Here is a 13,442-nt window from a genome sequence, read left to right on the forward strand (position 1 = left end):
ATGTTCTTGCAGTTTTCTGTCAAACTGATGACAACACTAACACTATTATCTTCACACTAAACTTTGTGCTGTTTGCCTTTTAATGGTGAGAAGCCTAAGCATGTGGGATAGGTGGTTCATTGTTTCCTAAAACCACTGCATTATCTTTTGATTCTGAATTTCTTCTGTCCTGACTTTCTAACGTCTAAGTAACTGTTGGTTTCACTTTTTCATCAAGTATTCTAGTAATTTCTGAATCATCAGTTGACAGAGGGAAGAGACACTGAGGTTTAAAGAGTTCAGGTGAGGTTTTAGAGTTTTGATTGTAGTGCAACTATCATGCTCTCTCATTTAAATTCTCATATTTTAAATATATATGAGTCAAATTCATAAGCCACAAAATAACCTAAGCAGTGTTACCCAGAGGTTTGGCAAAGACTAACTCTTATAAGCTTGGCTTTCCAGGTCCTGGACTTTTGACTTCTAGACATCATCCAATGGTTTTCTTTCATCATTAACTGTCATCTAGTTTCAAGCAACAGACAAGAGAAGCAAGAAGAGATAAAACTGTGGGTCAGAAGCAATTTAGTATCAGTTCGTGCTTTTCTGTCATCCTATTATACTAAAACAATATGCCTTTAATGTGAATATGTATATATTATCAATGCAAAAAACTTGGAGAACGTAAATGTAAATAACAAAAATTTAAAATCACCTATAATTATAGACATCTTCCTCACTACACTTTAAAAGACAGTTCTTAAGTGTACCCGTTTAGAAGAGAAAGGAAACTGCAGAGACCTCAAAATGACTTTTTTAAGTGTCGGCATTATAGATTATTATTTCATCGTTTATACTTTGCTTCGATTTCCACAATTTCTATATGGAAGATGTAATCTGGAAGAAATTTTAAGACTTCAAAGAGAGAACCAGTAATGAGTGATTACATGATAAATACTTCTTTCTAGAATATGTCATTGACCAAACCACGGATTCATTCATTAGCTAATTCTCCATACCTCCCGCCTCACACAGCGAACAAACTGCTGCAAAGAGTAACCTGAACCTCCTTTCCCATAATTCCCCTCTAACGAGTTTCCCATGAATCCGAGGGCTTCAAGGGTCCGCTCCACAACAAGGAAGTTAAGCCCGCCTCCTCACTCTTTACTGGCCATTCACGATTGATCCCGCCCCACCCGCTGGGCTTGGGGCTGCTGATTGGACAAGAGTGAGGCGCCGTGGGCGGGACGGGTTCTGACAGCCCTCGCGGAGGCGTGGCCTCAACCACCCCCAAATTCTACCCAGGCTCCCGTCGCACCATGTATCGCGCCGTCCGGCTCCTCGCGCGCTCGCGTCGCCTCGTGCGGCCTCCAGGCTCAGCCGCAGCTCCCGGCCTCAGAGCGGCGGGCGTCTTCCCACTGCGGCCCCCGAACTTCGCCCGAATGGTAAGCGCGGGCCGTCCGAGTCTCGGCCTTCCAGCGGTGACCTTCAGCCCTCGCTCGCCGGCCGGGCAGGCGAGAGGGATTCTCGGGGCGTCCCGGTAGAGGCCGGTGTGGGCTGCGTGCCCGCGTGGCTGGCTTCCGGGCCTCGCCGTGCCGCCTGCGCCCCGAGTGAGCGCTGGGCAGGGGCGGCATCCGGCAGCGAGGGTCCTGCGGGGCTCCCTCGGGCGTTCCCGGGCGGGTGGGGTGTGGGGGGCGCCCCGGCGGCGGTTACTGCTGCGCTCCCGCCGGTGCGGAGGCCCCCACCCTGGCCGCTGCCCTGGGGACTGTGCCGGGCTGGGAGGCGGGGGCGAGGGCCGCTGCCGCCCCTGCCCCTTAGCAGGCCGGCTGCTGATGGTCGCCTCTGACCTGTGGCTTCTTATCACCGCTGTGTGGTGATCTGCTTTCAGGCCTCCAGGTGGGGTTGAAGGTTCTCAGGAACTTAAAAGATTTTGCTTTTCATGAAAATTGCCTATTTCGTTTGTTAGGCTGACTGTGGTTTCCCCCACTTTTGTAAAACTTGAAACTCGTGGAGAGGGACAGTGTCCTGAAGTATGTTAGGGGAGATTGGATAAGATCTAACTGTAGCTAAGTCAGTACTTTTTATTCAGAAAGACCTAAGGAACTTAACAAGGTCCAGGTTCAAGTCTTTTGCTCTTTAAAGTAGCACCTTCAGTAATTTGGGCTTTAACGAGCATTATAAATACTTATGCACACGTGTATTGTTAGGAAAAGTTTGGAAAATAAATGTAGTTTAGGAAGAGTTAACAGTTCTGCACAGTCCACTGTGCTGTAGTATGAGCTTTGCAGTCAGATGTGATTTCACATCCTAGGCTGCTACTCAGAGTTGGAGTTTGGGGCAACTTGTCTTTGTGCCTCGGTTTCTGCATGTAAAATGGAAATAAGAGCAGGTACCCAGCAAGATTGCCCATATGAAAGTACTTTGTGTTTGGGAAATAGTGAGTGCTCATTAAATTAGTGCCTCCATCTAGCGTAATTCAAAGGCCCAAGATATTTTCTGAACTATAAACGTGAAGGTAATTTCATGGCATTACTATGCTTGAAACTACAAAATCAGGGGTGCTTTATGTTCCTGCAACTCCCTGCTCTAATAATTTTAATGCATTTTAGAGCCTTTTAAAAATTTATGTAGTTTTTACTAATTTAGTGTTTTGTAAAAGGGACTCGGAGACTGGAGAACCGAATCTGTCCTGCTTTAAATGTTCAAAAAATAGCACTGCCTTGCTTTTAGTGTTGTAATGATAGCTAAGATCAAATGAAGATAGATTCTCCCTGCTAATTCTAAATATATCTCTTGCCCTTTAAGCTCCACTCCAAAATCTTTGTGTTGATTTTATGGAATTTTTCTTACTGCTACTGTTGAGAATTTACATAACCCTAAATGCCCTAAGTTACCTTTTATCTAAAAGAACACGAATGTTTATCCAGTAGGAAGATAACGTATTTATTGAATGCCTGCTATGTATTGGGCCCTATGAAAAAAAGACAGTCATTACAGGCATAGAGTTTAGAGACTGGCAGGGGAGATTAAATAAGCAAAGAAATGATGCACAGTTAGTTACCATGTGATAAAAACTACCCAGGAGAAATAGTGCAGTGAGAGTAAGAATGTCTAATGGAGAACAGCTATGATACTGCTTTGCTAGCATGGTGGATAGGGAAGCCATACATCTTTTAAAGTCACTTTTGTTTATTTCTTTAATGATCTGCAGAATGGCTGTAAAGTCTGGAAACATAGATAATATCTTCTGTATTGCAATGTAATATCAATAAAACATTTATTATGTAGGGGCGCCTGGGTGGCTCAGTCAGTTAAGCGGCTGCCTTCAGCTCAGGTCATGATCCCAGGGTCCTGGGATCAAGTCCCGCATCAGGCTCCCTGCTCAGCGGGGAGCCTGGTTCTCCCTCTGCCTGCCTCTCTTCCTACTAGTGCTTCTATCTCTCTGTCAAATAAATAAATAAAAAATCTTAAAAAAACATTTATTATGTATTTGCCAGTATTGCAAGACTTGGTAACCCTACATTTTTTTTTTTTTGGAAGGAAGCAGAAGTTTATGAATTTGAGAAATCTTTATTATTATTATGTTCAGTTAGCCACTGTGTAGTACATCATTAGTTTTTGATGTAGTGTTCAGTGATTCATTAGTTGCGTATAACACCCAGTGCTCATCACAACACGTGCCCTCCTTAGTACCCACATTTTAAGACCAGACAGACTTCTTCAGAAAGAAACCGAAAACCCGAACACAATGAAGTCAAATAGTGGATTTTATATCTTTGGATAGTCCTTTTACATGAGAAATGATTTGGATTTTCTTGAATACTGAAATACTCTTTTAACCCACTTTAAACAGAATCTGAAAGGCATTTTGTTTCTTTAGGAGATTTCATGGTTTAGTTAATGGTTATCTTACACATGAATGTACATGGGAACATCTTAGAGGCTCAAGGCCCATATTTTTGACCTTTCAGGTTTAGACTGGCATTCAGATTTTGAGAACACCTCATTAATTTCGGAGGTTCCTGGGGTTAACAGCTGCTTACAATAGTACTTTGTATTTCTAGGGCCTAATGACAATAAGACTACAGTGAACATGACCATTACCCTTCATGCTTCTCCAGAAGGGGAGGTGATTTGAAATGAACACGGATCTCACAGGAACCCATGGCAAATTGCACTTTGTGCCTGCCCCATGCCTGGCCAGTTAAACTTAAACCATGGCGTTACCCTGAAGTGATAAACTGCCTTCTGCTAGAAACTCTTTCTGAATTATGGCATGTGAAGGCACGGTTTTCAGAAACACTAGTTTTTTGTAATAGTGGATTATGTTGTATGAATTAAAAACATGTATTTAAGAGATGCCATTCATCGCTTCATTTTTCATCAAAAGCACTGATTATTTTCTCATTAATTCAGGATGAGCATTCCTCCTTTTCTTGCCCAAGCTACTGGGAAGAGATAATGTACACGATAATGTGGAAAATCTTGAAAACAACACGAGTGCTTTTCAGACCTTAGGTGGACTCATTAGTGGATGGTGAAATCAATGTAGTGGGTAGTTACCAACATTATTATTATTATTTTGACAGAATAGAATGGCATAGAAGAAAAAATTTTCCTGCTGTTTTGTGAAGTTTTTATTTCAGCCTTGTGTGCATATATGCATGTGTTTATGTAGTACCAGATCACTGTATAAAGGTCTTTTCTGTGGGTTACTGTAAAGAACACTTAAAGAAATTTGGCTTCTGTAGGTTTTTGAGAAGAATGAAGAGATTGGGAAAGTTACCTGGTTCATAGTTCCTCTCTCTCTCTCTCTTTTTCTACATTTATATATATATATATATATATATATATATATGTATATGAGCTTCTCTAATAGATGCTGACCCCGCATAAACATAGCCTTCTCTGACAGATAGTTTTCTCTAATTCCTGGTGCCTTGCAAAGTATTTTACAGCATCCTTTCAGTTTCTATTTTACAAATTTATGCAACCTATAGATTTCCTGGGGTTCAAATAAAGAGATAACTTTGGCTTCTTGCAACAGTTTGTTAGTAGCTACCTAAGCTGCTGCAAACAATGTTTATTATTGCAAATTTGGGATGTTGATTTTTATTATAGGGACAGTAAGCATATTTTTTGAATTTTTTGCTGACATTGTGTTTTCAGCCACAATTGACTTCTGCACATTTTTTTTAAATTTTTTTATTGTTATGTTAATCCCCATACATTACATCATTAGTTTTAGATACAGTGTTCCATGATTCATTGTTTGTGCATAACACCCAGTGCTCCATGCAGAACGTGCCCTCCTCAATACCCATCACCAGGCTAACCCATCCTCCCAACCCCCTCCCCTCTAGAACCCTCAGTTTGTTTTTCAGAGTCCATCGTCTCTCATGGTTCTTCTCCCCCTCCGATTTCCCCCCCTTCATTCTTCCCCTCCTGCTACATTCTTCTTCTTCTTTTTTTCTTTCTTAACATATATTGCATTATTTGTTTCAGAGGTACAGATCTGAGATTCAACAGTCTTGCACAATTCACAGCGCTTACCAGAACACATACCCTCCCCAGTGTCCATCACCCAGTCACCCCATCCCTCCCACCCCACCCCCCACTCCAGCAACCCTCAGTTTGTTTCCTGAGATTAAGAATTCCTCATATCAGTGAGGTCATATGATACATGTCTTTCTCTGTTTGACTTATTTCGCTCAGCATAATACCCTCCAGTTCCATCCACGTCGTTGCAAATGGCAAGATCTTATTCCTTTTGATGGCTGCATAATATTCCATTGTGTATATATACCACATCTTCTTTATCCATTCATCTGTTGATGGACATCTTGGCTCTTTCCACAGTTTGGCTATTGTGGACATTGCTGCTATAAACATCGGGGTGCATGTAGCCTTTCGGGTCCCTACTTTTGTATCTTTGGGGTAAATACCCAGTAGTGCAATTGCTGGGTCATATGGTAGCTCTATTTTCAACTTTTTGAGGAACCTCCACACTGTTTTCCAGAGTGGCTGCACCAGCTTGCATTCCCACCAACAGTGTAGGAGGGTTCCCCTTTCTCCGCATCCCCGCCAACATCTGTCATTTCCTGACTTGTTAATTTTAGCCATTCTGACTGGTGTGAGGTGGTATCTCATTGAGGTTTTGATTTGGATTTCCCTGATGCCGAGCGATATTGAACACTTTTTCATGTGTCTGTTGGCCATTTGGATGTCTTCTTTGGAAAAATGTCTGTTCATGTCTTCTGCCCATTTCTTGATTGGATTCTTTGTTCTTTTGGTGTTGAGTTTGATGAGTTCTTTATAGATTTTGGATACTAGCCCTTTATCTAATATGTCATTTGCAAATATCTTCTCCCATTCTGTCGGTTGTCTTTTGGTTTTGTTGACTGTTTCCTTTGCTGTGCAAAAGCTTTTGGTCTTGATGAAGTCCCAATAGTTCATATTTGCCCTTGCTTCCCTTGCCTTTGGCGATGTTTCTAGGAAGAAGTTGCTGCGGCTGAGGTCGAAGAGGTTGCTGCCTGTGTTCTCCTTTAGGATTTTGATGGACTCCTGTCTCACATTGAGGTCTTTCAACCATTTGGAGTCTATTTTTGTGTGTGGTGTAAGGAAATGGTCCAGTTTCATTCTTCTGCATGTGGCTGTCCAATTTTCCCAACACCATTTGTTGAAGAGACTGTCTTTTTTCCATTGGACATTCTTTCCTGCTTTGTCAAAGATGAGTTGACCATATAGTTGAGGGTCCATTTCTGGGCTCTCTATTCTGTTCCATTGATCTATGTGTCTGTTTTCGTGCCAGTACCATACTGTCTTGATGATGACAGCTTTGTAGTAGAGCTGGAAGTCTGGAATTGTGATGCCGCCAGCTTTGCTTTTCTTTTTCAACATTCCTCTGGCTATGCGGGGTCTTTTCTGGTTCCATACAAATTTTAGGATTATTTGTTCCATTTCTTTGAAGAAAGTGGATGGTATTTTGATGGGGATTGCATTGAATGTGTAGATTGCTCTAGGTAGCATTGACATCTTCACAATATTTGTTCTTCCAACCCCTGAGCATGGAACGTTTTTCCATTTCTTTGTGTCTTCCTCAATTTCTTTCATGAGTATTTTATAGTTTTCTGAGTACAGATCCTTTGCCTCTTTGGTTAGATTTATTCCTAGGTATCTTATGGTTTTGGGTGCAATTGTAAATGGGATCGACTCCTTAATTTCTCTTTCTTCTGACTTGTTGGTGTATAGGAATGCCACTGACTTCTGTGCATTGATTTTATATCCTGCCACTTGACTGAATTCCTGTATGAGTTCTAGCAGTTTTGGGGTGGAGTCTTTGGGATTTTCCACATAAAGTATCATATCATCTGCAAAGAGTGAGAGTTTGACTTCTTCTTTGCCAATTTGGATGCCTTTGATTTCTTTTTGTTGTCTGATTGCTGTGGCTAGGACTTCCAATACTATGTTGAATAGCAGTGGTGATAGTGGACATCCCTGCCGCGTTCCTGACCTTAGGGGGAAAGCTCTCAGTTTTTCCCCATTGAGAATGATATTCGCTGTGGGTTTTTCATAGATGGCTTTTATGATATTGAGGTATGTACCCTCTATCCCTATACTCTGAAGAGTTTTGATCAAGAAAGGATGCTGTACTTTGTCAAATGCTTTTTCTGCATCTATTGAGAGGATCATATGATTCTTGTTCTTTCTTTTGTTAATGTATTGTATCACGTTGATTGATTTGCGGATGTTGAACCAACCTTGCAGCCCAGGGATAAATCCCACTTGGTCGTGGTGAATAATCCTTTTAATGTACTGTTGGATCCTATTGGCTAGTATTTTGGTGAGAATTTTTGCATCCATGTTCATCAGGGATATTGGTCTGTAATTCTCCTTTTTGATGGGGTCTTTGTCTGGTTTTGGGATCAAGGTAATGCTGGCCTCATAAAATGAGTTTGGAAGTTTTCCTTCCATTTCTATTTTTTGGAACAGTTTCAGAAGGATAGGTATTAATTCTTCTTTAAATGTTTGGTAGAATTCCCCTGGGAAGCCATCTGGCCCTGGGCTTTTGTGTTTTGGGAGATTTTTGATGACTGCTTCTATTTCCTTAGTGGTTATAGGTCTGTTCAGGTGTTCTATTTCTTCCTGGTTCAGTTTTGGTAGTTGATACATCTCTAGGAATGCATCCATTACTTCCAGGTTATCTAATTTGCTGGCATAGAGTTGCTCATAATATGTTCTTATAATTGTTTGTATTTCTTTGGTGTTGGTTGTGATTTCTCCTCTTTCATTCATGATTTTGTTGATTTGGGTCATTTCTCTTTTCTTTTTGATAAGTCTGGCCAGGGGCTTATCAATCTTGTTAATTCTTTCAAAGAACCAGCTCCTGGTTTCGTTGATCTGTTCTACTGTTCTTTTGGTTTCTATTTCATTGATTTCTGCTCTGATCTTTATTATTTCTCTTCTCCTGCTGGGTTTAGGCTTTATTTGCTGTTCTTTCTCCAGCTCCTTTAGGTGTAGGGTTAGGTTGTGTACTTGAGACCTTTCTTGTTTCTTGAGAAAGGCTTGTATTGCTATATACTTTCCTCTTAGGACTGCCTTTGCTGTATCCCAAAGATTTTGAATAGTTGTGTTTTCATTTTCATTGGTTTCTATGAATTTTTTTAATTCTTCTTTAATTTCCTGGTTGACCCATTCATTCTTCAGTAGGATGCTCTTTAGCCTCCATGTATTTGAGTTCTTTCCGACTTTCCTCTTGTGATTGAGTTCTAGTTTCAAAGCATTGTGGTCTGAAAATAGGCAGGGGATGATCCCAATCTTCTGGTACCGGTTGAGACCTGATTTATGACCTAGGATGTGATCTATTCTGGAGAATGTTCCATGGGCACTAGAGAAGAATGTGTATTCCGTTGCTTTGGGATGGAATGTTCTGAATATGTCTGTGAAGTCCATTTGGTCCAGTGTGTCATTTAAAGTCTTTATTTCCTTGTTGATCTTTTGCTTAGACGATCTGTCCATTTCAGTGAGGGGGGTGTTAAAGTCCCCCACTATTATTGTATTGTTGTCGATGTGTTTCTTTGCTTTTGTTATTAATTGCCTTATATAATTGGGTGCTCCCATGTTAGGGGCATAGATATTTACAATTGTTAGATCTTCTTGTTGGATAGACCCTTTAAGTAGGATATAGTGTCCTTCCTCATCTCTTATTACAGTCTTTGGTTTAAAATCTAATTTGTCTGATATAAGGATTGCCACCCCAGCTTTCTTTTGGTGTCCATTAGCATGGTAAATGGTTTTCCACCCCCTCACTTTCAATCTGGGGGTGTCTTTGGGTCTAAAATGAGTCTCTTGCAGACAGCATATCGATGGGTCTTGTTTTTTAATCCAATCTGATAGCCTGTGTCTTTTGATTGGGGCATTTAGCCCATTTACATTCAGGGTAACTATTGAAAGATAGGAATTCAGTGCCATTGTATTGCCTGTAAAGTGACTGTTACTGTATATTGTTTGTGTTCCTTTCTGGTCTATGTTGCTTTTAGGCTCTCTCTTCGCTTAGAGGACCCCTTTCAATATTTGTTGTAGGGCTGGTTTCGTGTTTGCAAATTCCTTTAGTTTTTGTTTGTCCTGGAAGCTTTTTATCTCTCCTTCAATTTTCAATGACAGCCTAGCTGGATATAGTATTCTTGGCTGCATATTTTTCTCATTTAGTGCTCTGAATATGTCCTGCCAGTCCTTTCTGGCCTGCCAGGTCTCTGTGGATAAGTCTGTTGCCAATCTAATGTTTCTACCATTGTAGGTTACATATCTCTTCTCCCGAGCTGCTTTCAGGATTTTCTCTTTGTCTCTAAGACTCGTAAGTTTTACTATTAGATGTCGGGGTGTTGACCTATTTTTATTGATTTTGAGAGGGGTTCTCTGTGCTTCCTGGATTTTGATGCGTGTTTCCTTCCCCAAATTAGGGAAGTTCTCTGCTATAATTTGCTCCATTATACCTTCTGCCCCTCTCTCTCTTTCTTCTTCTTCTGGGATCCCAATTATTCTAATGTTGTTTCGTCTTATGGTATCGTTTATCTCTCGAATTCTGCCCTCGTGATCCAGTAGTTGTTTATCTCTCTTTTTCTCAGCTTCTTTATTTTCCATCATTTGGTCTTCTATCTCACTGATTCTTTCTTTTGCCTCATTTATCCTAGCAGTTAGTGCCCCCATATTTGATTGCACCTCATTGATAGCCTTTTTGATTTCTACTTGGTTAGATTTTAGTTCTTTTACTTCTCCAGAAAGGGTTTCTCTAATAACTTCCATGTTTTTTTCAAGCCCAGCTAGTATCTTTAAAGTGATGATTCTGAACTCTAGATCTGACATCGTACTAATGTCCGTATTGAGTAGGTCCCTGGCAGTGGGTACTACCTCTTGTTCTTTTTGTTGAGGTGATTTTTTCCGTCTTGTCATTTTGTGCAGAGGAGAATAGATTAATGAGAGAACAAAATGCTAGCAGGGTAACAACATCCCCAGAAAATATACTCTAAACAAATCAGAAAAGACCTGAAGCAGTGGGAAAAGAAAGGGAAAGAGAGAAAAAAGAAAAGGAAAGAAAAAAAGAAAAAAGAAAATGATAAAGATAAAAACAAACAAAAGCAGAACAAAACAAAACAAAACAAAAACAGAATGTGATCAAATATGATCAGGCTGGATTATAGATCAGTGCCACGCACTAGATTTTGGGTGTATTTTGTTCTGTTAAAAGAAAGTCCCTCCCAAAATTTTAAAGAAAGAAAAACTTATATATGTACAAAAATAAGGGTTGATATGATGAAGGGATGGAATATGACTGTAAAGATGGAAATTATAAAAAATTTTAAAAAAGGATTTGATAAGTTGTTTGAAAAAAGAAAGAAGAGGATTAAAAAAAAAAAAGAAGAAAGAAAGAAAAAAGGGAGAGAATGTGATCAGGCAGGGGAGTAGAAAAAAAGCATACACTAGAGATTTAGAGTATATTTTGATCTGTTAGAAGAAACTATCTCAAGATTTTAAAGAGAGAACAACTTATATATATATGCCAAAAATACGGGTAACTACTATGAAGGGATAGAATATGACTTTAAAAATGAAAAATAAAAATGTTTTTTTTTTTTAAAAAAGGGATTGATAAGATGTTGGTTGAAAAAGGGAAAAAGAAAAATTCAAAAAAAAAGAAAAAAGGAAAAAAGAAAAAAGTTAAAAAAAAATAATTAACTTTGAAAGACTAAAGAATCATGGTAAAAAACCATGAATTCTATGTGCAGTATTCCCCTAGCACTGGAGTTCTGCCGTTCTCATTGATCGGTAAACTTGGTCTTGGCTGGCTGTTCTCGCTGATCTTCTGGGGGAGGGGCCTGTTGCCGTGGTTCCCAAATGTCTTTGCCGGAGGCAAAATTGCCCCGCCCTTGCCGGTCCGGGCTAAGTAATCTGCTCGGGTTTGCTCTCCGGAGCTTTTGTTCCCTGCAAGCTTTCCCTACAGCTTTGGAGGCGGAGAGTGAAAATGGCGGCCTCCCAGTCTCCGCCCCGGCGGAGCCGAGAACTCGGGGTCCCGCTCCTCAGTGAGCCCCCAGAGAAAAGCAGTCAGTCACTCCCGTCTCCCCGGTCTCCGGCCACACTCCGCGCTCACCCGGCCTGTGACCGCGCCTTTCTATCTGGCACCCGACCCCGGGTGGAGTCTCCAAACCCAGCAGATCCCCGCGGTGCTCTCCCGCGCCTCTCCTCCCGGGGGAAGAAGGTGAGTCTCCCCGGATCTGCCGCTTGTTGGGTCCCTGCTGGAGGAGCAGTGGCCTGACTGTGCCGCGGATCATGGTTTATGGCAACCCCGAGCTGAGAGCCCGCGCCTGGGCTCCGTCTCCGCAGCCGGCTTCCCTGCTCCGATACCTGGGAGCTCTGCCGCACTCAGGCACCCCCGGTCTTTCTGTGACCCCGAGGGTCCTGAGACCACACTGTCCCGCGAGGGTTCCACCCCCCACTTCGCCACCAGAGTGACGTCCCTCAGCGGAGGAGACTTCTAAAAGTTCTGATTTTGTGCTCCGTGGCTCTATCACTTGCCAGAAGCGGCCGACGGAGGCCCCTCCCCCGCCGTCTATCCTCCCGAATAACGCCTTGGATTCACTTCTCCACACGTCCTACCTTCCAGAAAGTGGTCGCTTTTCTGTTCAGAGAGTTGTTGCTCTTCTTTTCTTCGATCTCCTGTTGAGTTCGTAGGTGTTCAGAATGGTTTGATCCCTATCCAGCTGAATTCCTGAGAGGAGACGAAATCCAGGTCTCCTACTCCTCCGCCATCTTGCTCCGCCCCCCGACTTCTGCACATTTTAATGATCACTGTCAAGCTCCTAGAATTTGATTGAGGTGGTTGTTTCTTGATTTGGAATTAAAAAATTGTTCAGGTTTATGCTGAAGAATATAGTAAAATATATTCATCTAGATCTTTTCAAGTAACTTTGAATGGATCTGAGTTTTACCATAGAAACCAGTTACTTAGGGGACAAAGTTATTGCTGTTTTATGATGAAAAATTAATAATTTTGAACACAGAAAGCGATGATGTAAATCCAAGGAGCTGAACCTGATTCCTCGAGTGACTGATGGAAACTGACCTCCCTTTGGAGCTGGGATGGTGTTGCTGTCATGTAACGAGGTGATGAGAGGAAGAAAATGTAGCTTATGTGTCCCGTGTCACTGCTACGCTTGCTGGTGTTACTGGGCCAAAGTCTACTTTAACATATGTGGATATTTCCTTAGGCTATCTAAAACAAAGATCATAATGCAACATATTTTTATTTGTGCATTTGAGATAGAAAACCCTAGGTGCTTTTGATCTACAGGGTAGGAAGCAAGTGGGTGTTTCATGGTGTCAAGTGTAACCAAGCCCTACTAGAGAAAAATCTAACTACACATCTTCACCTCCTTTTATTCTCCAGGGTTAGGGGTATAACTCAAGGGCTGGTTGTGGCCAATCTGAAGTTACTCCCTCCGTTTCTTGGCTTTTGGAAGTAGTAACAAAAAAGTAGTAATCCAAACAGCTTTCGGGTTTTGACAGTCCAAGGTTTGGGGGTTTCAGGCCCTTCTTCTCTAAGTGGGTGATCCCTGAGATTAATCTCTCCAAGCCCCAGTGTTTCCTCTGAGGTGGAGATGGTAATAGTAAAATCTCCTAGAGTGGTTGTGAAAGTCAAGGAAGGTGATACTTGGAAAGAATTTGCTACATTAGCACAGTAAATGCTGAGGTGTGATTATTTTTATTAGCTGTTGCTGCTTGTTGGCTTAGGCCAGTCCTCTGCAGACTTCTAGACAAAGAAAAAAAATGTACCTCATTGGTAACACTACTGTATTTCTACCTAGATACAATGATACTTTTCTATTTCTGCAATCCAAAAGGCTTTGTAACATATAAAGCGTTTTGTAAATCTGTCTGGTCCCAGAAGATAACTACAAATTAAATTTTTC

At 41.4% G+C, this 13,442-nt stretch overlaps 1 protein-coding gene across 1 annotated transcript in view; it reads left to right on the plus strand.

Annotated features, from left to right (window-relative positions):
• The first annotated feature begins 1,258 nt into the window (after window positions 1–1,258).
• Window positions 1,259–13,442, plus strand: part of FH (fumarate hydratase) — a 32,296-nt gene continuing 20,112 nt past the window's right edge. Inside the window, exon 1 of the mRNA XM_036121618.2 lies at window positions 1,259–1,424. Coding sequence (XP_035977511.2) covers window positions 1,299–1,424 — 126 coding nt within the window. The 5' untranslated portion in view covers window positions 1,259–1,298. The remainder of the gene's footprint in view (window positions 1,425–13,442) is intronic.

This window comes from Halichoerus grypus, chromosome 7, assembly GCF_964656455.1.
Source record: "Halichoerus grypus chromosome 7, mHalGry1.hap1.1, whole genome shotgun sequence".
NCBI classification, from domain to species: domain Eukaryota; kingdom Metazoa; phylum Chordata; class Mammalia; order Carnivora; family Phocidae; genus Halichoerus; species Halichoerus grypus.